Below are 22,838 nucleotides of genomic sequence, written 5' to 3'. Positions count from 1 at the left end.
AATGAGAATGTTTTTGTTATAACAATGGCACCTTGTGAATTTCCTTAAAGCAGTGTGCAGTATTATTCTCAAACAAGAACTCAAAATCTAGCCTTGGAGGTGTGTGTATCTGACGAAGTTCAGCCAAAACAAGGAGAGAAGATGTTCCTTTGATTCCAGCTGCAATGTTATCAATCATGGAGTTTTAAAGATTCAGATTTGACGTCCCTGCCTGTTCACTCTCCTTGTCCCTTGCTCCTATGAGGCAAAAGCCCACTCTTGGGTGGGTCCTTCCTCTATTTCTGGACGTGCTTCCATAGGTGTCAGGCAGTGTGACCGTGTCCTGGAGACTCGGATCATCTTCTGTCTACACCCCGCAATGAGGATAAAAGCCTGGCCATAGCGCATGTGCTCCTCACAGCTTTGGCTGGAGACTTTTGCTATGTCTCTGCCAGGGACACGTCACCCATGAAACCTGAGAATATGGGCGTCAGGACTAGAAAAGGCATCACAGTAAGCAGTGCACAGAGGGAGCTGGTGTGTGAGGATCCCTGTCACGTAGCAAGGAGACCTCCAGCCTTTCCTCTGCGTCATCGGCTTTCCCTGCCCACGTTGGGCTCCCCCATCCCTAACTGCATTAAAGGACTAAGGCATCGGCTATAACTTCAGCAGAACATTTGCTGGTGAGAGTCCCTAATCTGCCAAGAAGAAGACATCCTGACTTGTTCTCCTGCCCTCGCTGACTTGGAGAAGATTCCTCCTGGCCTTGGGATTCCATGGGCTGAGAACATCTATTCCTCCAGCTTTGGAGGCACTTGCTGTGGTTGACCTTGACTCTTGACAACCAACTCAAACTGCATTTGCAAGACGTGCAAAGACATCTTATGAGGGACCATTCAGGTCCCTCGTGGGGTTAACATCATTGAAAACTGGTTAATTATAAGTTATGTAAGAATCAACACCTTGTGGAACAAGTCTGCTGTGACTGACTTCCTGAAACCGGTCGGGTTCAAGAGTGCATGGATGACGTTGCTCAGACTAGCACTCAGTCACCAACCTGCAATCAGAATTCACCACACTTGGCACTTGTCCTAGAGAAGTGTAGAGGATGTTGTTTACATAATTTTGAAACCTCCAGGCGTACTTTAAACAGTGAGGTGGTTTTGAATGGCATTTCATTAAGGCATCTATGGGCATTATGAGCTAAAAGCTGTGGTATGTTAGCTTTAAAAGAGTATTTATGTTGGAATAATTTTTAAATAATGTTTACATGACCGTAAGTCCCGTGTGGTTGGTATCGAACACAGGACAGCGCACGAGAGGGTTTTTGGTGAGAGCCGAGATCACTCCCAAGCACCAGAATTCCTTTGGGATGAATCAACCTCATTTGAAACAAAGTATTTGTAAAAGATTAAAGGTGGTATTTTTTAAAGATCAGAATATACTCCCAGAGGACTATGTCTAATTAAAATGATTGCTGGGAGTTTAAAAAAAAAAAAGATGAAAAAAGAAGAGTACAAAGAAAGGTAGAAGAAATGCATGGGACTATTTTTCCCTTAAAACAGCAAAAAAACAAAGTATTATTAATAATAATATATGTCTGTATATATGTATGAATGTAAAGGATCAACTGTCAGAGCCTTAATCAATGCAGTGTGATAAATACTGACCCACTGATTTGACCGAGTAGGCCCTTCTGGACTTGTGCTGTGTTTTATGGGTCTTCTTTCACCAAGCTCTCTCTTGGCCTTTCTTGGCCCCGAATGGAGGTCCAGCCTACATTCTTATATTGTGATCTATCACAGCCCCTGTTTCCGGGGGATCTTTGATTCAGCACATAGAGCAGCTTGTCACTGGTTCAGGCCTTACCTGCCTCATAGGGTGGATTCCATTTCTCTGATTTTTGTGTTTTGGTGGCTTTTATTTTGCCCCATCTGATCTTCAGAGTTGAAACTGAAATCAGGATGCATAAGGTGACTGGTAAGGGTCTCTCTCCAAGAACATGAAAATTCTGTAGTTTCAGCCTTTAGAAGTCTGAATAAGATTAATGAATTCCCTGGAAGAGTGAGAGGGAGTCAGAAACAGAGTCAGCTCTGCCTCAGTATTTGCCACCCTCATGAAACAATGGTACTTATTTTTCTCTCTCTAGTATGAATATTTTCAAAAACACAACTTCAACAATTATCAACCTGTGGCCAATTTGAAACAATGGGACTCTTATGAAAACCTTTATTTAGGCCTTCTGTGAGTGACGTATTCCCAGAAAAGACAAGCTCTGATTCAGCTGGGGCTGGCCAGACCACTGCCCTTGGAAACTCAGAATCACAGGACGTACGCACAGTGCAGGTTCTTCAACGAACGCACAGCTGGCTTCATGAGAGAAAGTCCACTCAGCAGAAAGACCCGGGGCCCTGCCTTGGCTCTTCCAAATGCCCAGTGACCTTCCTGCACATATCCCAGGGGACATTACCCCTGCCTGCTTTGTCCTTGGGGCTGTCACAGAGCTCCAAGAAGACTGGCTTCAGTTCAGAGAATTATCTTGATGACCCGATGAAATATTTGGGGTCTGGGTCTTCAGCCTGGTCCAATTCTAGTGTAATCTGGTCTAGTAGACGCTAGAACCTGGATCCCAGGGCAGGGTAAGGATCTGGAATTAACTTCAGCTTGTGGAATTTCTCCAAACAGAAAATGAGGCTGTGCATCGATTCACTGTTATTTTCCGCTAAAGTTAAGTTTCCTGTTACTCATGAAATGCTCAGCCTGGTTAAATCATTTGTAAAATCTTGTTAACTAGCAAGTCACACTGGGGTTTGCCATTGATCTGGTCTATTTGATAAATCTCAGATAATTCGTGGTATTGTTATTGTCCAGTGTGTCAACAAGTGTTCCTTTGGCTTCAGCAGATGTTTTTCAAGTTTCCTTTGTAGACTGAACTTCTGAAAAATAATCCCAAATGCCTAGAAGGATTCTTTATAAAGAAAAAAGAAAAACCGTTTAGAGCATTATCTATAAATATATTGTATTTTTTATTTTGTGTAATTGTACATTTCATGAAATGTTGTCAGTTTCCAAGGGAAAGGGGAGAGGAGCTAACATATGTCTAGAAAGAAATGTTTCATTAAAGAATGAGGATTTATTGATGTGTCCTGGGTTTGTATCATAAGTTCAGACAAGATCTTCATGATCATTTTCTCCAGTACCACGAGAACTTGGGGAGGAGATAAAAAAAGGGGAGGCTCTCTCTGGCTTTCTACTCTCTGGTGAGTACCCAGTGCCTGGCTCCAGAACAGAGCTCCTTGTTGGACCCAGAAAGTCATGAGCAAAGCTAAAGAGGGCTTCAAAGTTGCCCCCTTTCTTGGACCCAAACAGTCTGGAAATCTGACAACACGAACGTTGTGGCGATGGTTGCAGCTGTAACAGTGCTAGATGTGGTAGACATCTTCCGTTTGTCCCTCAGCAATTCTCTCCACCTGGTTTTGAGCCTGAGGACCACATGTGATGTCTAAAACTGAAGGTCACAGCTCCCATAAGGGGGCTTTCTCTCTGGACTCTGGCAGCCACTCCTTTCACTTGTCCCTTCAGACCTGGGGGAGAAAATGACACTCTGCCCGTCTAACCCTCGTGCTGCATTATTCCCCAAGGGGAACCTTTATAAATAGTCCTTTTAATAAGCCCCCTTAAATATAGCTAGTTGAGTATATCACTCATTTCCTGTGGGGGCCCTGGCTGATACAGGGTCCATTTCTAACACAAGGACAGAGACGCCGTCTGATCAAGGACGGTCTTTTGAGGTTGACCACATGAAGAGACTTTAGGGTGTGTTTGGAGTTTTGTGGGTCAAATCAGGGAAGGGTAATATGGCACCATGTTTTTAAAAACACTCAGTCTTAATGCAAAACTAACACATGCGACTGTTTTGTGCTATCCGTAGAGTGTCAAGGTTTTATGACTTTTCTGCCCTTTTGCAGTCACCAGTACCTAAAGGATGAGCCCCAGTGGTGCAGGGGTGTGAATGCTTTATGTATCAGTCAGGATAAGGTAGCTTATGCCACAACAACAACAACAAAAAACCCTCACCTGTCAGGGTCTTTACAGAAGAAAGACTTATCTCTTGTTCATACTACGTGTTCATCTCTGGTGTTTGGAAGCCCTTCCACACCATCCTCAGTCAGGACTAGGCTGATGGAGCAGCTGCCACCTGGAGCCTTGCTGATTTCTGTGGCAGAGGGAAAGAGAGTGTGACAAATCATACACTGCCTCTCATGACTGCCTAGGCGTGACACATCACTTCTACTCACATGGCATTGGCCAAAACAACTCGTAACTCACGTTAAGAATGAAATGAACTAGAAACTATCTGGTGGATCCCACTAATGATTCTCACGTGTGACATTCATAGGTCAGGAAATGACCAGAATCCTTCTGTTTGTTTTCACATTTTAGCTCATCACGACTTCCCTACTGATATTTTAGATAAAGATATTTTAAAACCAGAATAAGACCACCTATTATTTGGAATGGACCAGCTTTTTAAACTGACCAGTTGTCGCCTGGCAAACTATCAGTGTGATCGGGCTTGTACAGGTTTAAATACAAATGATTAGAGAATCGCAGGGTTGGCAGCTCTAACCTCTCACCCGCTAAGGGCATCTCTTCTACAGTTTCTAAGGTGATGATTCTCAGATCCGATACCTTCCAGAGGAAGTGAGCCGATAACCTCACTTCGCCCATAACCTCTTCTTTGGGTGATGATGCCAAGTTCCCTTTGCAGAACCAACTCGTCTCACATTGGAGGGACCCACGTTGGGCAGACTGTCAGCCAGGCCTAGGTCCTGCTTGGGCACATGACCCAAACCAGACTGTTACCAACCAGGGCCCTTGGACTCTTTGATCAATAGAAATTGATAGGAGGCCAGATGAGAAAATCAGGCAAGGCCTTACTGGGACTCCTGCTGCAGCGCCAGGGAGCGAAAACATGTAACAGGTTCTCTTGCTCACTCCCTGAGGGGGGCAAGCTCGTCCCTTATATGAGGCGAGGGTCAGGCCAGAAGGGTGGTGCCATGTGCAGGGCGTATGCACAGTACCCTGCTTCTGCTCGGACATCTCAGAAGTGGCAGTTGGGTTTTTTGGTCTTTTTGTATCTTGTTGTTCATGATTTGCCCCAACTGCACATGCACACAGTTATTTTTAGCCCCTTATAGTTTCTTTGTATTTTGTTGCTTGAGGAGAGTTTTGTCCAGGTGCAAGCACTGCAGCAAAGGGCCCCAGGTCCCAGATCCCAGTCTGTCTCAAGACCAATCGGATCGTCTTCCTGGAACTGGAGTCCTGGTCAAGGGGCAAAAGGGCCAAGCTACTTCGGAGCTGGTTTTCCCTGGGAGGACATCCTGAGAGGACTGTCTAGGAGTCCTTGCTGCTGAAGCCTCAGGAGCAGCCCAGAGCTGGGGTCCCTGCCCTCTCTTCTTTCTGTGAGCTCCCCTACACTCAACCAACCAATTCCCCTTCTTCTTAAATTAAAAAGAGTCTGTTTTGATGCTTATGACCAGAGAACCATGACTGACCCAGACTCTTAGGCCAGAGCACCCTCTGACTGGAGGTCTTAGCAACTCTTCTAAAGAAGTAACGTGTCCGTCAGAGGGAGAGTTGGTGATCAGTGGATGCATAGCAAACAAAAAGAGTCCAAAAGGACCTTGCTGGTCTTGCCCATCCACAGACAGCCTAGTCAGAGGGAACAGGGGCCATCAACTTGAGTTCCTTGGTCCAGCTCTCTGGCCCAGGTGTGAGTCTATGCCCACCAAGCAAAGTTAGAAGCATAATTTGTACCAGTTGTGCTGATTTCAATAGTCCAGTCGTTGTAAACTGTATTTTCTCCACTTGATAGATTCAGGCGGAGGCTGGAAGAAGTTACTTCACTTGCCTAAGACCTCACACGGTCCAGAAGGGCGGCCAAGGCTTTCCACACAGGCCTCTCTGAACTGTGCTGTCTCCCCAACGTCCAGGCACCTGTGGATTCAGTTTAGCCGTCACTGTGGCGTCTTGGGGACTGGAAGCCCCATGAGGCAGAGGCCACGTAGGTCTTATTCAGCACAGCAACCCAGTGCCTGGATCCCCACACCCCGTTTTCCAGTATCACCTGCCTAGGCAGATGGTGCCTCCACGCCTGTTAGTCAAGCCCCAAACCCAGGAGTCGGCTTCATTCTGATCTTCCCCTCCCCTTCTCTCTCCTCCCCTGCCCCACATTTCTTCCATCATCAAGTCTCACTGCCTTTATCCCCACAATAAGCCACAAACCCATTGACTCCTCTCCATCTCCACTGCCCTCATCCCAGGGCAGCCAGCCTCACCACTCACTTGGGCTCTGCTAACCAGTCTCCAGGTTAACACTTGTGTCCCCTATAAACCAGGCTCCACAGAGGAGCCGGGTAATATTGTCAACATCAGTTAGATCATCCCCTCTCCCTCTCAAAAGCCCTGAAAGTGTTCCCATTGCTCTACGATGGAAATCTTACCGTGCCCTGCCTGCTCACATCACGGGCCCTTAGCTCACTCTGTCTTTAACCTCTTCCAGGTCCCTCCCTGCAGGTACGCTGGCCTCCCTCTGGTCCCAGCACACGAAGCTTGCTTCATCCCCGGGACTTTGCATTTCCTGTTCCCTCCGCCTGGGACCCTCTTCTCATCTTTCACGTGCATCTTAAATGTCAGCTCTCAGAGAAGTCTAAAGCAACTGCCTCCTGGTCACCGCAGTCACTCTTCCCTGACACCCCGCTTGCTCCTCCACAGTGGTTTTTGCTGTTTAGTTCAGATTGTTGTCCATCTGCCTCGCTGGAACATACATTCCCTAAGAGTTCGGGCCTCATGTGTCTTTATCACCAAGCCCAGGACAGTGCCCAGAATAATACGTGACATAGAGAAGTTGTCAAAAAGATTTGTTTAGTAAATGAATGAATGCACTCATTGAAATGACCAAATGATTGGTTTTAATTGTTTTGTGGACATGAGACTCCAACTCCTTCATTGTTTTAAAGAAGCAAACTCCTAACAAAGAACTCATAAGAATTATAAGGCAGCCCACATTCATGGCTTCCTCCAGCTCTGTGAGGCTCCCCATCAAAATGTGAGAACAGAAAGGGGGTGAAGCTAACTCACCGCCACACATCTCATTGCCTGAGGCGTGTGCTCACTGAGGCAGCTACAGCCTCCGACACAGAGCAGGCTCCAGCCCCCATCTCCCAGGCCCCTACATCGATGCTGGTGATGTGTTGACTCCATCATTGCTGGGATGGGGATCACGCCACGGCCTGGCAGCTGGAGGTGGAGTGGCCCGCCTCCCTCAGCCTGTGTAACCCATTGTTTCTAAAGAGATGTTGGTGCAGGAGTCGCCAGGCTCTCAGGCCAGCTCTGGGTTCTTTGCTGAGATGGAGGTGTAACCAAGGAAGGGGCTTGAAAAGTAAAAAGGACAGAAAATGAAGACGATGAAGGTAGATGACCTGGCCCTTACACAGTGGCCCTGAAGCAGAAGACCATCTTCCCCAAGGGGTGGGCCAAGGACTGGGCTCCTCCCCTGACCATAAATGGCTTGGCCAGAGCTCTGTGGGAGCCACCTCTTCTCCTGTCACCCTTGCTCTCCCAGCTGGATGTTCCTACAAATGCAAGACACAAGCCAATAACACCAGCAAGAAAGGAGTTTGCTGAGGGCAGTGTTTGGAGAAAGCTCTCGGGAGGCTGTCGGAAATGGTGAGTGCTGGTTAGCGTCTTTCCTCTGCCTAACCTTCATTTCTCTCTATAAAAAACAATCCCCAGACTTTTAGATTTCACATCTCCTAATTCAAATATAACTGTACCCTTGGGGCAAGAAGTTAAGGAGCTTGGCTTTTAATTCTTTTCCAATGTACCATCAGTTAAAAACATTCTATCTAGTATTTGATGATTCCATCTTATATTTTAATATTAAGGTTTTGTTTTTAAAACCCCACATACAAGGGTGCAAAGTAAATGTTTCGGCTAATTTCAGTTCCCAGTTGAAGCAATGGGTCCAACCCATGCCTTTATCCTTATTTGTTCAGTCTGCCTTCTGCTGCGAGATCAGCAACAGGGAGAGTCGTAAGTTGCATCAGAAACCCTCCACCTTCCTTATTGACTTGATACACGTTTGCTTATGACTCAGTCGAATGAAGCTTGGTAAGTTAGAAGAGGCTTCTGTGATTCCTTTTTAAAGAGATTATTAAAAGGAGTTGACATCTAGGAGTAAAGTCTGTTAGAAGCATGCACACGTGAACAGATGTAGGATGGGAGGGGTGAGTGACAGGAGGACTGAAGGGCTGCAGGCCCAGGTTAGAGGGCTGACCTCTCCCGCCTCTGGGCCTCAGGAGGTGGGGAGGGGCCCTGCCTGCTGGCACCACATTGGAAGAGCTCTCCTGATCCAGAACCCGCATTTCTATCTACTAGGAGCTGGGGGAGTAGCCAGACTAGAGACTTAGGGGTCAGAATTCAACAGTCAGGACCCAGTTCCTGGGGAAAGGGCGGTTCAGGGAGGGTTCAGAAGGTTAGGAAGAAGACTGTCCTCTAAAGAAGATGCCCTCTGCATTCTTGTTTCTTGAAAATCCTTTTTTTTTTTCCCAATAAATTTATTTTATTTTATTTATTTATTTTTGGTTGCATTGGGTCTTCGTTGTTGCACGCAGGCTTTCTCTAGTTGTGGTGAGTGGGGACTACTCTTCCTTGCGGTGCATGGGCTTCTCATTGTGGTGGCTTCTCTTGTTGCAGAGCATGGGATCTAGGCACGCCGGCTCAGTAGTTGTGGCTCGCGGGGTCTAGGGCGCGGGCTCAGTAGTTGTGGCACATGGGCTTTGTTGCTCCGCGGCATGTGGGCTCTTCCTGGACCAGGGCTTGAACCCGTGTCCCCTGCATTGGCAGGCAGATTCTTAATCACTGCACCACCAGGGAAGCCCTCTTGAAAGTCTTTTAACAAGAAGTTAAAACTTAAAAAAAGAACAAAAAGGAGTTGAATTCAGGCTTTGGAGTTGGGAAGATCTGTGATCTAGCCTCTCCCACTTACCACTTGGGGACCTTGAGAAAACTGTCCTGGTCTCGGTCACCTCACCCATGATGTAGAGGTGAGAGTGCCCCCCTTGTGGGGAGGTTATGAGTGAGTGTGACCACTCACTCATAACAGTGCGTGGTGGTTATCCCATCCCCCCTCCTTCCCATCACAAACAGCAGACTCATAATGAGTGACACTCAGCCACTGAGACCCTGATGTACCTTCAGAACCATTATGTAGATATCACCTAGTGCTTAGACTAGCAATGAGTGCCTTGTACCAAATCCCAGTACTTTGAATATTGCTAATCCATGTAGACAATCCCATCCAACAAGATCTTCTCAGGGGCTTCTCTGTGCCTCGCTCTGTGCTGACTAGGCCATGAAGAATATGACACCACGTGATCTTCCACCTGGAGTATTTTACAGTTTCGAAAGAGCTGCCACAGACATTATTTCCTTTGGGCTTAGTTAACAGTATCCCTGTTTTGAGGATGGAAAAACAGTGCCTGGTAGAATAGATTTGTTTTGAGGAAATGGAGACCAGAGAGTTTGATTCACTTTCCCCAGGCCACACAGCTACTAAGTGGCTGAGTCTGGACTCAAATCCAGATCAGGGGGCTCCAAGCCCAAGGGTGCCTTGCCCCACCCAGCTGCCTCTCTAAAGGACACTGCGTGAGATTCTTCTCCACCCACATTTACGTGATGTTTTTCTTTCCATGAGGGCGCTGTAGGGTGCTTCTACAAAATATAAATGTCTTTCTGAAATTAGCCAAAACCTTCGTCATCCAAATGTTGATAAACAGCACGTGCAATGGCCCACTTGTTGCTGCTCCTCCCTTCTGCTGTCCCCCCAAAGGAAGCTTTGTCCGGGGCCTGCTGACATCAGTACCCGGTGCTCACTGATGAGATAAGGCTCTGGGCAGCTGCGTTTGAGGCAGAGACCATCCAGTGTCCTCTGCAGGCTCAGTTGGCATTACCATGAAAGGTAGTGGTTAGGTCCCTTGAGCAGGAAGACCCTGACCTGAGGTGGCCCAGATGTCCCTCTTGTCCTAATACTGTCCTGGAAGAGGAGGTGCAGAATAATTGGGGGCTCCAGTTATTCTGCAGAAACTCTAGAAGTCCTGAGGAAGCCTGTAATGTAGTAGAAAGAGGCTGTCACCAAAAGACCCAGTCGTGTGAATTTGGGCAACTTGTTCAAATTCTTCACCGATTTTCTTCTCTATAAAGTGAGGGCCCCCTGTTGCTAAGAGACAGAGAAGTGAAGAGTCCCCACTGAAGCGTGCTGGCTGGCTGGGGACATCCTAATTGAAAGACATAATCTCTGGAGCAGGGAGTAGGGGGAACGATACATTGTAGGTGCTTGGAACATTTTTAGTTCACAAAGGGATTTCTCATTCATTAACCTCTCTGAATTCCAACCTTCCAGAAAGCTGGCTAAAACAGGTGTCTCATCAATTTTGCATATATTGGGACTATTGCCTCTATTGCCTCTAGAACCATCTTCCAGGTTGGATTTGAGTCACATGGACCAATCCCACTTGGCCTGTTTTAAAAGATAAGCTCCACCTGTTCTCACTTATCCGTGAGGTAATTTCTGAGGAGTCCTGGGCCTCAGCTTCCTCTTCTGTAAAATGAGAGTTCTGCCCTCTTGCACTGTTGGTGGGAATGTAAATTGATACAACCACTATGGAAAGCAGTATGGAGATTCCTTAAAAAACTAAAAATAGAACTGCCATATGACCCAGCAATCCCACTGCTGGGCATATACCCTGAGAAAACCCTAATTCAAAAAGAGTCATGTACCACAATGTTCACTGCAGCTCTATTTACAATAGCCAGGACATGAAACCAACCTAAGTGGACATCAACAGATGAATGGATAAAGAAGATGTGACACATATATACAATAGAATATTACTCAGCCATAAAAAAGGAATGAAATTGAATTATTTGTAGTGAGGTGGATGGACGTAGAGACTGTCATACAGAGTGAAGTAAGTCAAAAAGAGAAAAATACCGTACGCTAACGCACATATATGGAATCTAGAAAAATGGTACTGATGAACCTAGGGGCAGGGCAGGAATAAAGACGCAGATGTAGAGAACGGACTTGAGGACACGAGGGGGGAGGGGAGGCTGGGACGAAGTGAGAGAGGCATGGACATATATACACTACCAAATGTAAAGTGGATAGCTAGTGGGAAGCAGCCGCAGAGCACAGGGAGATCAGCTCGGTGCTTTGTGACCACCTAGAGGGGTGGGATGGGGAGGGTGGGAGGGAGACGCAAGAGGCAGGGGATATGGGGACATATGGAGACGTACAGCCGATTCACTTTGTTGTACAGCAGCAACTAACACAACGTTGTAAAGCAGTTATACTCTGATAAAGATGTATTAAAAAAATGAGAGTTCTGAGGTAGATGATCCTGAAGGCACCTCAGGTCTGAAATGTTAGGATTCTCTTGGATTCTCTAATCCTTCCCAATCTTCCCATTGTCGGCTACCATTTAATTTTAAAACTTACCAAACACATTGCTTCTAGAACGACAGAACCAGGTCTTGGGAAGCTTCAGGAAGATCAGAAGCTGGAGTTTAAGCCAAGCTGTGGGGAACCAGGGAGGCTGGGGCTGAATGAGAGCCCAGCCAGGAGGCAGGAATCAGGGCTGGTGGACACGAGCGGGGGGCGGGGCAGGGGTCCGGAAAGTAGAAACATGACTTCAGCTCCCTGAACAAGGGGCAGAGAGCGTCGCCAGCTGAGTTGGAGCAAAGTCCACCCATTTTTCACATCCAGGCAGAGAAGGGACTGGGTAAAGAGCAGCCTGGAAAAACTGGCATCAAAGAGCCCAAACTGGAGTGACAGGACATGGGGACAGGGAGGAGGAAGGAGCCACTGGAGGCCCTGGGCAGGGTCTGAGCCGGGTAGGTGGGCACGTGGGCAGGCTAACATGTTGGTGCCCCATCGAGCCAACAATCTTTAAATATTGATGCCATATTTGGGGGGGAGGTAAGGCTGGTTGCTGAGTGAGGGGAGGGCACAGAGGATTAGCATCTCCTCTGTCATTCTGACCAGCTCAGCTCCAGCCTGGAACCCCTGCCTCAGACTCTGCAAAAACAGAAGCTTGTCTTCCTCAGCTTCTCCTCCTGGGAGGGGGTTGAAGGAGCAGGTGGTTTGTTTTTTTTTTTGTGGTACGCGGGCCTCTCACTGTTGTGGCCTCTCCCATTGCGGGGCACAGGCTCCGGACGCGCAGGCTCAGGGGCCGTGGCTCACGGGCCCAGCCGCTCCGCGGCATGTGGGATCCTCCCGGACTGGGGCATGAACCCGCGTCCCCTGCATCGGCAGGCGGACTCCCAACCACTGCGCCACCAGGGAGGCCCGGAGCAGGTGTTCTTGTTGGAGCCTCTGGGGGGGTGGGTCTTACTTCCCATCCCAAGAAGAAAGCGCCATCACTTTACACAGTTTTCTCCCTGAAAGGAGTTCCGGGGGAAAAAGCAATTTTTAGCACTCTGCTGAATTTCTAGTGATGTTTCTGCTGCCCTTTTGGGTCAGGACTGCTCAGGCAATAGCTTCACTGGCTGGTCCCTTAATCTGGCCCTGGTTGAGGACCTGGAAAAGGAGAGAGGCCAAGACTGCCTTGATGCTGAGGGAGGAACTCATGACCTCAGGCTCCGCTGCTCCCCTGCCGTCTTTTGGGGCCAAGACTGGGAGGGGAGGCTGGGACTGACTGAGCCCGTGGGTCAGTAAATTCTCCCGGAATCCGCCAGGGCCAGTGACATTTGGTGGAGGGGTGAGGAGCCTGGCTGACCATTCCTGGGAGCTTTAATGTTTCCTTCTCTCTTCCAGAGCTTTTCGCTGAACTTCACACTCCCGGCCAACACAGTGAGTACAGCGGTCCCCGTTCGCCAGGCAGGTCAGCAGAGATCAATGCAGAGTTGACACTGGGCCTCCAGGATGCCAAAGCTCACGTGAAGCAACAAGTTACACGGGTTCCAAAGGAATTACGAAGAGCTGGGGGTGCTGAGAGAAATGTTTTCGATTATAAAAATTATAAATACACATTTTGAAAAGGAAAATAGCAAAAAACCAAAACAGCTAAATTGCCATCAGCAGAAAACACTGGGGACACTAATTCCAGTCCTGTCTGACTCTACATAAATTTTGAATTTTGTTGCATTTGTACCATGGTCTTCTGATTCTACCCATAATTTTATATGATAAATGTCTTCCATCCACCTTTATAACCGTACTGAGGGTGGTCACATGATATTTCTTCAAGTGAATTCTTTCTTTAAGTGATTAATCACTCTTAGGAATGATTTTGTGGTAAACGTAGGTATAGATAAATCCTTGTCAGCACGTAAGCTGATTCCCTTAGAATGTAGCCTAGAAGGGGAATTAGTGGGTCAAGAAGAATGAATGTTTTATGGCTCTGTGACATTTAGTTGCAAGTCCACATGGAGATTTGCAGTTGATGATGGTGGACCGTTTCAATCCAGAATTGGTCCTCCATCTTCTGTTCTTGTGCTGTGTAGAGGTAACACGCCAGGATTGTTTTCTGAGCGGAAGTGCTGCTGTGATGGAGCCAGGTGTTTTCCTGGCCCAGTTTTTCAGTGGTTTTGGCTGTGCCAAAGTTTTCTGAAAAGTCATATGGTTATTCAAAGAGAATAAACTGAATCATCAGGAAAGAGGACGCTTAAGCCCATGCTCGTGTTTACTGTACCGTGGGGGCGTCATTCTGGAGAGCAGCAGAAAGGTAGAACCTCGAGACTCACTGCCGGCCTTCTGCTGCCACTGGCGGCCCTGACATCTGTCCGTAACTCCCTGGCACCTGCTCTACCCTCCCGGGGCGGCCCTGCCTTCGGACCCTCCCTGACTTACTCTGCTCCCTGCTTCTGCCTCTGCCTGTTGTCTGCAGACAAATTCCCCTGTCCCTCTCCCTACCTGTCAAAACCTTTTAATATGGCCACTGCTGGCACTTCCCCCCGGCTGCTCGAAGCCAGCAGGTCCATAGAGACCCCGGGTTCTGTCTTATCCTGGCTTGGCCCAGCCTACGAAGGTAACTCAGAGAAGCAAGAAGCCGTTGCTTGGGGCAGTGAGGGTGGATGGGTTGAGAGGCAGGCCCTTACACTGTTAGTCATCACTTTGGGAGCATCTCCTTGGTTCACAGCACATTTCTCTGAGAACTGTCCCTCCTCCCTTTGAACCTATGTAGGACAACAGCCACCCCAGCCTGCCTGGGACTGTCTGGTTTTAGCACTGAATGCGCTACCACCTAGGCAATTTCTGTGGAAAACCAGGACGGCTGGCCACCCTACCTGGCAGTTATATTTCTACCATAGAACCCTTCCGTTTTGGTGCAACTGGATGACTGGGAACACCAGAGCCCTGGAAGGTAGGGAAAGGTGGATACTCAGCTCATGAGAGCTTCTCTGCAGGGAGCTGGGGACAGGGCCACATATGCAAGTCCGCCCCTACTGGGCCATACTGAACTGTCAAGTGTAAAAACTGGGTTGGGATGCTGCATTTGGTCATGGAAGGCAGAGTAGTCCAACGGTTAAGAACTTGGACCCTGGAGCCAGACCACTCGGCATCTGCCACTTATGGCTGTGTGACCTTGCACAAGTTACTTGACTCCTCTGTGCCTCACTCTTCTCTTCTGTAAAATGGGGATCGTTATAGTCCTGCTTCACTGGCTATGGTGAAGAATAAATGAGTTGATACAGGAAAAGTACTTGAACAGCCTGGCACATAGTAAGTTCTCCATAAGCATTAGCTGGTACGATTAGCAGGTGTCCATGAGGGCAGAAAAATCCATCTGGAGAGAGAAAGAAGGAAGCAAACAGGCAGAGAAAAGTACAGGTGAAAGGCCATTCTACCCAGGAGTGATGGAGAGATCCCAGGAGGGATGGCTTTGGTTCTGACAAGTTCTCGGTCCCCAGCTTCAGTCCCTAGAGAGGCCAGATTCCCACTGCCCATGGGCTCCATGAGGTACCCCTGAATCCTTAGAGGTAACTCATTTTGGGGGGCCAAAGCCAGCCCAAGTGAGTTTCTGTAACCTGAAGACAAAATATCTTACCCAAAACGATATGCAACTCTTGGCATCACCCTGAGAAATAGAACCCTTAAGGTAAATGCAGCTTTAAGGTGGGGGTGGGGTGAGATTGCACTTCGGTAAAACTGTAGCTATTTATTTTTTTAAATTTTATTTATCTATTTATTTATTTCTTAACACCTTTATTGGAGTATAATTCCTTTACAATGGTGTGTTAGTTTCTGCTGTACCACAAAGTGAATCAGTTATACATATACATATATCCCCATATCTCCTCCCTCTTGCGTCTCCCTCCCTCCCACCGTCCCTACCCCACCCCTCTAGGTGGTGACAAAGCACTGAGCTGATCTCCCTGTGCTATGCGGCTGCTTCCCACTAGCTATCTCTTTACATTTGGTAGTGTATATATGCCCATGCCACTCTCTCACTTCGTGCCAGCTTACCCTTCCCCCTCCCCGTGTCCTCAAGTCCATTCTCTGTGTCTGCGTCTTTATTCCTGTCCTGCCCCTAGGTTCTTCAGAACCATTTTTTAAAAAATTCTATATATATGCGTTAGCATACGGTATTTGTTTTTCTCTTTCTGACTTACTTCACTCTGTATGACAGACTCTAGGTTCATCCACCTCACTACAAATAGCTCAATTTCGTTTCTCTTTATGGCTGAGTAATATTCCATTGTATATATGTGCCACATCTTCTTTATCCATTCATCTGTCGATGGACACTTAGGTTGCTTCCATGTCCTGGCTATTGTAAATAGAGCTGCAATGAACATTGTGGTGCATGACTCTTTTTGAATTATGGTTTTCTCAGGGTATATGCCCAGCAGTGGGATTGCTGGGTCATATGGTAGTTCTATATATATGTATTTTTTGTGGTACGCAGGCCTCTCACTGCCGCGGCCTCTCCCGTCACGGAGCACAGGCTCCGGAGGTGCAGGCCCAGCAGCCACGGCTCACGGGCCCAGCTGCTCTGCGGCATGTGGGATCTTCCCGCACCGGGGCACGAACCCATGTCCCCCACATCAGCAGGCGGACTCCCAACCACTGCGCCACCAGGGAAGCCCCGGTAGTTCTATTTTTAAAAACTGTAGCCATGTAAGTACCAAGTGTCAATACCTGGTTAGCAAATCTCTCCTTTGATGAGAGCTCTCTGGGAAAGAGGCTTAGGCTCGGAATGCAAACATCCACATTTGGGTTAGATTTATGGTTACCTATGAAACCTGGGAGAAGACCTATAACTTCTCTGAGATCTGGATCATTTTTTTTTTTTTTGGTAAAATAGAGACAGGAACTGTCAAAAGTCCAAGCCCCTGGGATTCCAGTGTACTCGCTGAGGTTGATGAGAATATTCAATATATAACAGGTCTGGCCAGAGCTTTGCCAAGTTTAAAGGAATGACAAAAGCTTATACTCCTGGCGCTCATTTGATCCTTTTACCAATCCTAGAGGTAGGTACTCACAGCCCTATTGTATAGATGAAGAAATGAGGCTCGTTAGCTTGTGAGTGGAGAAATCGCCATTTCATTCCAGCTAGTGTGAGCCTAGGACTCGTGCTCTTAACCCCACGCGGCATCACCTAGCGTAGCTCACATGGGTCAGTTGCTAATGTGGAACTCTGTGCCATGAGATTTATTGATCCAGATAAGACTCTCATCTGATATATCTCATAAATGGGTAAAATCCAGTGCCCCTCCTTGAGTGGAGATGTGAAATGGGAACATGTACTGTGCTCATTCAACATAGAATTATCCCAGGAGCATGGATAATTCACAACTTCAGACACCTGCCCAAGCCATTTGCTTCATTGCAGTTTGGAAACAGGTAAGGCCTCCTTAAAGAGCCTGGCTTCCACTGGTATTGAACTTTTTTCCCTTCTAGCAACTGGGACAAGTAGGCCCAAAGTGTGCTGGGAAGGGTGTGGGGACTTGGGACAGGAGAAAAACTTTTTGAGTTCTGAAACCTGTTATGGCAAATCCACCAGGTGAATAATGAAGACCTCACCTGAATTTCTGATTTCTCTCTCCTTGTAACCCAATTTTATTCCTTCTTACCTGAGAAGCAATCAAAGAGGGTTCTGTTCGGCAGTTGTTTTTAATAAAAAGTTTAGCAAAGGTATATACTTCAGGCATTACAGCTTAGCCTTGGACAGACTGTGTTGTGTGACGTGCATTCTATAGATTTTGTTTTCTTAAGACGTATATTCTTTTTCCACCCAGACTTCCTCCCCAGCTGTTACCAGTGGGAAAGGAGCAGTAAGTATATCACTTAAATTATGGAGCCTTAGTTTGGTCATTTAGAAAATGGGGATAATGCTGTACCCATCTCATGCATTCGTTTTGAGGATTAAAGTTTGATATGTGAACTGTCACCAAGCACAGAATCTTCCTCAACTATTATTCTTATGACCAACTCAGTTCAAAAGTGAAGGAGAACACGCAAAATCACAGATGATTCCCAAAGTGTTGAACAAAAGAAGCTAGACACAAGAGACTACATACTTTCTACGTGCATCTAGATGACGTTGAAAAACAGACAAGACTAACCTACGGTGATGGATTTCAGGATAGAGGTTACACATGCAGTGACTGGAACGGAGCCCGAGGGGCTTCTGGGGGGCTGGTAATGTTCTGTTTCTTCATCTGGGTGCTGGTTACATGGGTGGGTTCATCACGTGAAAAGTCATCAAGCTGTATATTTATAATGTATATACTTTTATGTATCATGTCATTCTTTAATAAAATCACCCCCCCCCAAAAATGAAGAAGAATCCAGTATTATACGACATTGCATGTGTGTAGAGATTCTGAACACTATCTTTGGTATTTTCAAATAATCTGCAAATCTGAAAACATATGGAGCTACAAGCATGGCTATTTCCACTCAGATCAAAGCAAAATGGGAGTCTGAAAAAAATTGGCTCGTGCATTTAATGTAAATAAATTTAAAAATTCATATCAAAATGGTGTGGGATGCACTAAAACCTTTTACTTTTTGCCAGACTAATAGATAAGAATGGTATCTAATTGTTGCTTTGAACTGTATTTCAGCTCTTCCTGTGTTGATGCAACATTTGTATTTCTGTTCCTAGGAATGGCCTGTTCATATATTTGTCCAATTTTCTACTGAATTATCACCCTTTTCCAATTGATTTAAACTATGTACATTAACTCCTATGAAAATGAGCCGTTTGTCATGTACGTTGCAAACAATTTTTCACTGTTATTTCATTACCCTTTTGATTTTGTATACGAAACTTAGGGTCCATGTAGGGTTTTGTTTTACTTTTAATCAATCAAACTCTTCCTTTTTTTCTGGGAGAACCTGACTATTTTCTCTGTGCAGGACTGTGGACCTTCTCTTGGGTTAGCAGCTGGCATCCCGTCCCTGGTGGCCACGGCCCTGCTGGTGGCCTTACTATTTACTCTGATTCACCAAAGAAGAAGCAGCAGTGAGTCCACCGAGGTGATTAGCAGCTTCTTTGGGTCTGACGTGTTGGCAAGAATCGGTATTTGATGAACTGGCTTTGGGCTGAGGGTGTCAGGACCCATGTCTGTTTTCTGAGGACAAGGTGGTGGATGTTTCTGTGCCTCAATTTCTGTCTCAGACTCATGACATTACCCTCCAGGCAGAGCTGATTTGTCACACAACCCTTGTGTCACTTGAGGATGGTATCTGGGATGGCAAAAAGTAGCAGCGGAGAGGGACGTTTGTTGCTACGGCAAACACATCAGTACAGTGGGTGTGTTCTCTAACCTTGAGAAACAAGGCCACAAGCTTCACAAAGAGGATGGAGGTGATCTTAGGAAGGATGGGAGGCAAACAGACCCTGAGGCGTCTATCGTAGGGATACGTCCAGGAGTATGTGACTCTGTTTATCTTTGTCTTTTTCCCACTTCTGAACACACATCAGTCACAAGGGAATCTCCCGACCCCACCCCATGCAAATACCAGATTGCTCTGGAGACCAGGCTCAGAATTCAAGGGCCACCCTGACCCACATCCAGCCAGGGTCCATGGTTGTGATACAACTGTGTTGTGTAGACTCTGGGCTCTAATTCCATCCTTATTTATGAACATTCCTGATAGTTCTCACAGTGGTAGGCGTTAATGGGGAGTAAAAAACGTAGGTTCTAACCCTGGCTCTGCCACTGTACAATTTATATGATCCTGGACAAGTGACTTAACATTTTCTGTTTCTTGGTTAGTTCAACTCTAAAATAAGAGTCATAAAAACTACCCACCTCAGGAATTCCCCGGCGGTCCAGTGGTAAGGACTCCGTGGTCTCAGCGGCCAAGGGCCAGGGTTCAATCCCTCCTTGCCCTTGTGGGGAACTAAGATCCCACAAGCTGTGCAGTGCGGCCAAAAAGAAAAAAATATATACCCACCTTATTTATTTAATTAAAAAAATTTTTTTTGAATTTTGGCTGCGTTGGGTCTTCACTGTGGCACGCGGGCTTTCTCTAGTTGCGGCAAACGGGGGATACTCTTCACTGTGGTGCGCAGGCTTCTCACTGCGGTGGCTTCTCTTGTTGCGGAGCACGGGCTCTAGGCACGCAGGCTTCAGTAGTTGTGGCATGCAGGCTCAGTAGTTGTGGCTCACGAGCTCTAGAGCGCAGGCTCAGTAGTTGTGGCTCACGGGCTCTAGAGCGCAGGCTCAGTAGTTTTGGTGCACGGGCTTAGTTGCTTTGCAGGCACGTGGGATCTTCCTGGACCAGGGCTCGAACCCATGTCCCCTGCATTGGCAGGCGGATTCTTAACCACTGCGCCACCAGGGAATTCCCTACCCAACTTATTTTAAGAGGTAAGTGGAGGTGTAAGGATGGAATGAGATCATGGGTATAAAGATGTGTTGACAAGCTGTAAACTTTAAATATATTAAGAAATATTGTGGTTGTTGGTGGTATTATTTAAGTAATGGTTCCTCAGTCTTTCAGGGCACTTTAAAATCATCTTGGAGGCTATGAAAATACCAACCACCAAAACCAATTAAATCAGAATCTCTGCATGTTAGAGCTGTGGCATTGGTACCAAAAATATCTCAACATTTTATGATGGATCACGTTAAGCAGATACTAAAGTAGAGAGAATAGTATAATGAATCTAGTTATTAACAACGGCCAATCTTGTTTCATCTCCACTTCCACCCACTTTTCCACACTGTCAACCTGGATCATTTTTGAAGTAATTCACAGTGGTATCTCTTGTTTATGTTTTTTCTGGGAGGGGGGAGTTATTATCTGTTTGTTTATTTTGTTTTATTTTTAAAGCTCTCTGGTGATTCTAATGTGCAGCCAGGTTTAAGAACCACTGATTTTAATCATGGTCATGGGCAAATGCTGTAACCTTTCATTTCTTCTTCTCTATTTTGTTTTATTTTTTAAAACAACTTAGGAAAGTGAGAGGCCTTGTGAAATTTCAGAAATCTATGACAGTTCCAGGATAGCTGAGGTAAGAACTCTTGGTTATAATCACTATACATCATTCACATGGCAAACAAGCTAAGGGTCTTAAAGCCTCTGGTGTACAGGAGAAGTGCAGGGTAAGCACAAAGGAGGTTCTCATTATATTTTTACTGGCTGGACAGGAATTCAAGATTTATTTAATATTAGAAAATTAATTTAATATCACTTATTTCACTGGTAAAAGAGAAAAACCATGTGATCATTTCCATAGAAGAGAATTCAAAAATATTTTACAGCCATTTGTGATGTGAACTCCAAGCAAACCAAAAATTTAAAAGGCACTTCCTTAACTTGAAACAAGACATCTTTAAAAAAAAGAAAATTACAGCAAATATCATACCTAAAGGTAAAATGTTAATGATTCTTTTTCAGATCAGAAACAAAACAAGGATGCTCGTTGTTACCAGTTCTATCTGATATTATACTTTAGGTCCTAGTCAACACAGCAGGATGAGAAAAAGAAGTAGAAATTAACTCAGTGCAGGAGAATCCTTTCACAATGTATATGTATGTCAAATAATCACACTATTCTCTTTGAATATCTTACAATTTTATTTGTCAATTATACCTCAATAAAGATTTAAAAAAAAGAAAAAGAAGCAGAAAGCATAAGACTGGAAAAGAAGAAACAAAAATGTCATTATTTACAGATGATATGATTATCTACATAGAAAAGCCAAATTATCTACAGATAAATTAATAGAACTAACAACATATTTTAACAAGTTTACTGGATATAAAATCAATATTAAAAAGTAATTCACATTGCTAAAAATCAATAACAATTAATTAGAAAAAGTAATTTTTAAAAAATACCATTTTGTAGTGGTAATAAAAATACACAGAATGATGAGGAATAAATCTAACAAAACCATGTAATCCCTTTATGGAGAATAATAAAACTTCAGTAAAAGATATTAAGTAAGACCTAAATAATGGGAGTTGGTATTCAGTGCTCCTGGATAAGAAGACTCAATGGTATACAGATATCAAACAACTTCAAATTGATCTGTATAATAAATGTAATTCCAGTATAAACCTCAGCAAATATTTTTCATGGAACTCAATAAGGTGCTTCTAAAATCTATACAGAAGAAGACAGAAAAAAATGTTAAGTACCAGCAGACAGGTAGAACGAATAGAAAACAAATAGGAAGATAGTAGATTAAAACCCAACCATATCAATGATCACACTGATGGTGTCCAACGTCTTGAAAACTATTTGTTCCAAACATTTTGTCTGATGGTTGGTTGTTTCAGGTGGGAGGGTAAATCTGGCTTCTGTTACTCCAACTTGACCAGAAGCAAAAGTCTTTGATGTATTTTTTTTTTTCAACCTGTTTGTTTTCTCAAGAATACTAGGAGGTTACCCACACAGGAGAAGAATATCACGGGAGCAGAAGAAGCCCACATATATGTGCAGACTGTTTCAGGAGGTGAGGCGCCCATTCGTGACACTTACCGTCCTGCTGTCGAAGTGCAGAGAAGGAGGGCGTTGTGGTGGCTTATTCCCAGACTGAGCCTGGAGTGATGCAGCACAGCCAAGGAGCAGATCTGGAGCTGGAACAGAGCTAAGCACACAGGGATTTGTGCTCGGAGGGAGGAGAGACGCCACGCTGCTTCTTAACCAATCCAAATTTCATTTGCAGATCCGGAAAACTTTGGGGTTGACTTTACTCTTTAAGGGACAGATCTGGTAAGGTTCATTCCAATGCTCAGACCGTGTGGTTTAATAAGCAGTGAAGTCGTTGTGCATCAAAAGGAGCCCTTGGGTCCTGCTCTTGACCCCGGCGGGGCTTTTCTTTGTGATTTGGGGAAGGGGGTTTGATTTCTCGGTGACTTGCCCCCTCATTTTTTTCATATCCATTTTCTCAAAAAAGCCGTCAGACCTGGCTTCCATGGGCAGGTTGGCCAAGGCTAGCATGGCAGAAGTTGGGATATAAATGAAACGTACAGGGGATGTGTGAGGAGAAGCAGTTCCTTATTTCTGAACAACTCAGGGTAGAAACCATGTGGAACCACATGTTCCCCGACCACAGGGGCAGCCCACTGCTGCATCATTCATCACTTGTGATCAGAGGGTATCTAAGGAAGGCAGTTCTGTAATGGGCTCTGTGTCTGTGTGTGGGTGCGTGCGCACGGAGGGTAAATAGGGAGAAGGGAAAGCAGAGGTTGTTTCAAAAGATTATTAGAAATGAGGGCTATACCCATTTTGTGGGAGTGGAGAGAAAGGCCCAAGTCCTTGGACCATCATGGGGAAAAACTCATTAGCAGGAAGAAAGATCAAGAGGACTCTGAGTGGATG

General features: G+C 45.8%; 1 protein-coding gene across 1 annotated transcript; it reads left to right on the top strand.

The window, feature by feature from the left end:
- The first annotated feature begins 12,677 nt into the window (after nt 1-12,677).
- On the top strand, nt 12,678-22,372 carry OPALIN (oligodendrocytic myelin paranodal and inner loop protein). Its single transcript, XM_022569209.3, has 5 exons — nt 12,678-12,895; nt 17,287-17,322; nt 18,413-18,532; nt 20,463-20,519; nt 21,888-22,372. Exons 1-5 carry the CDS (start codon nt 12,839-12,841, stop codon nt 22,062-22,064), a joined length of 447 nt encoding a protein of 148 aa, XP_022424917.2. The 5' UTR covers nt 12,678-12,838; the 3' UTR covers nt 22,065-22,372.
- Nucleotides 22,373-22,838: the final 466 nt, after the last annotated feature.

This window comes from Delphinapterus leucas, chromosome 16 (assembly GCF_059928025.1).
Source record: "Delphinapterus leucas isolate spDelLeu-1000000601 "Yukka" chromosome 16, BTC_Dleu_Yukka2, whole genome shotgun sequence".
NCBI lineage: Eukaryota > Metazoa > Chordata > Mammalia > Artiodactyla > Monodontidae > Delphinapterus > Delphinapterus leucas.
The sequence above is the reverse complement of the archived record's forward strand: the minus strand, read 5'-3'. Positions and strand labels throughout refer to the sequence as shown.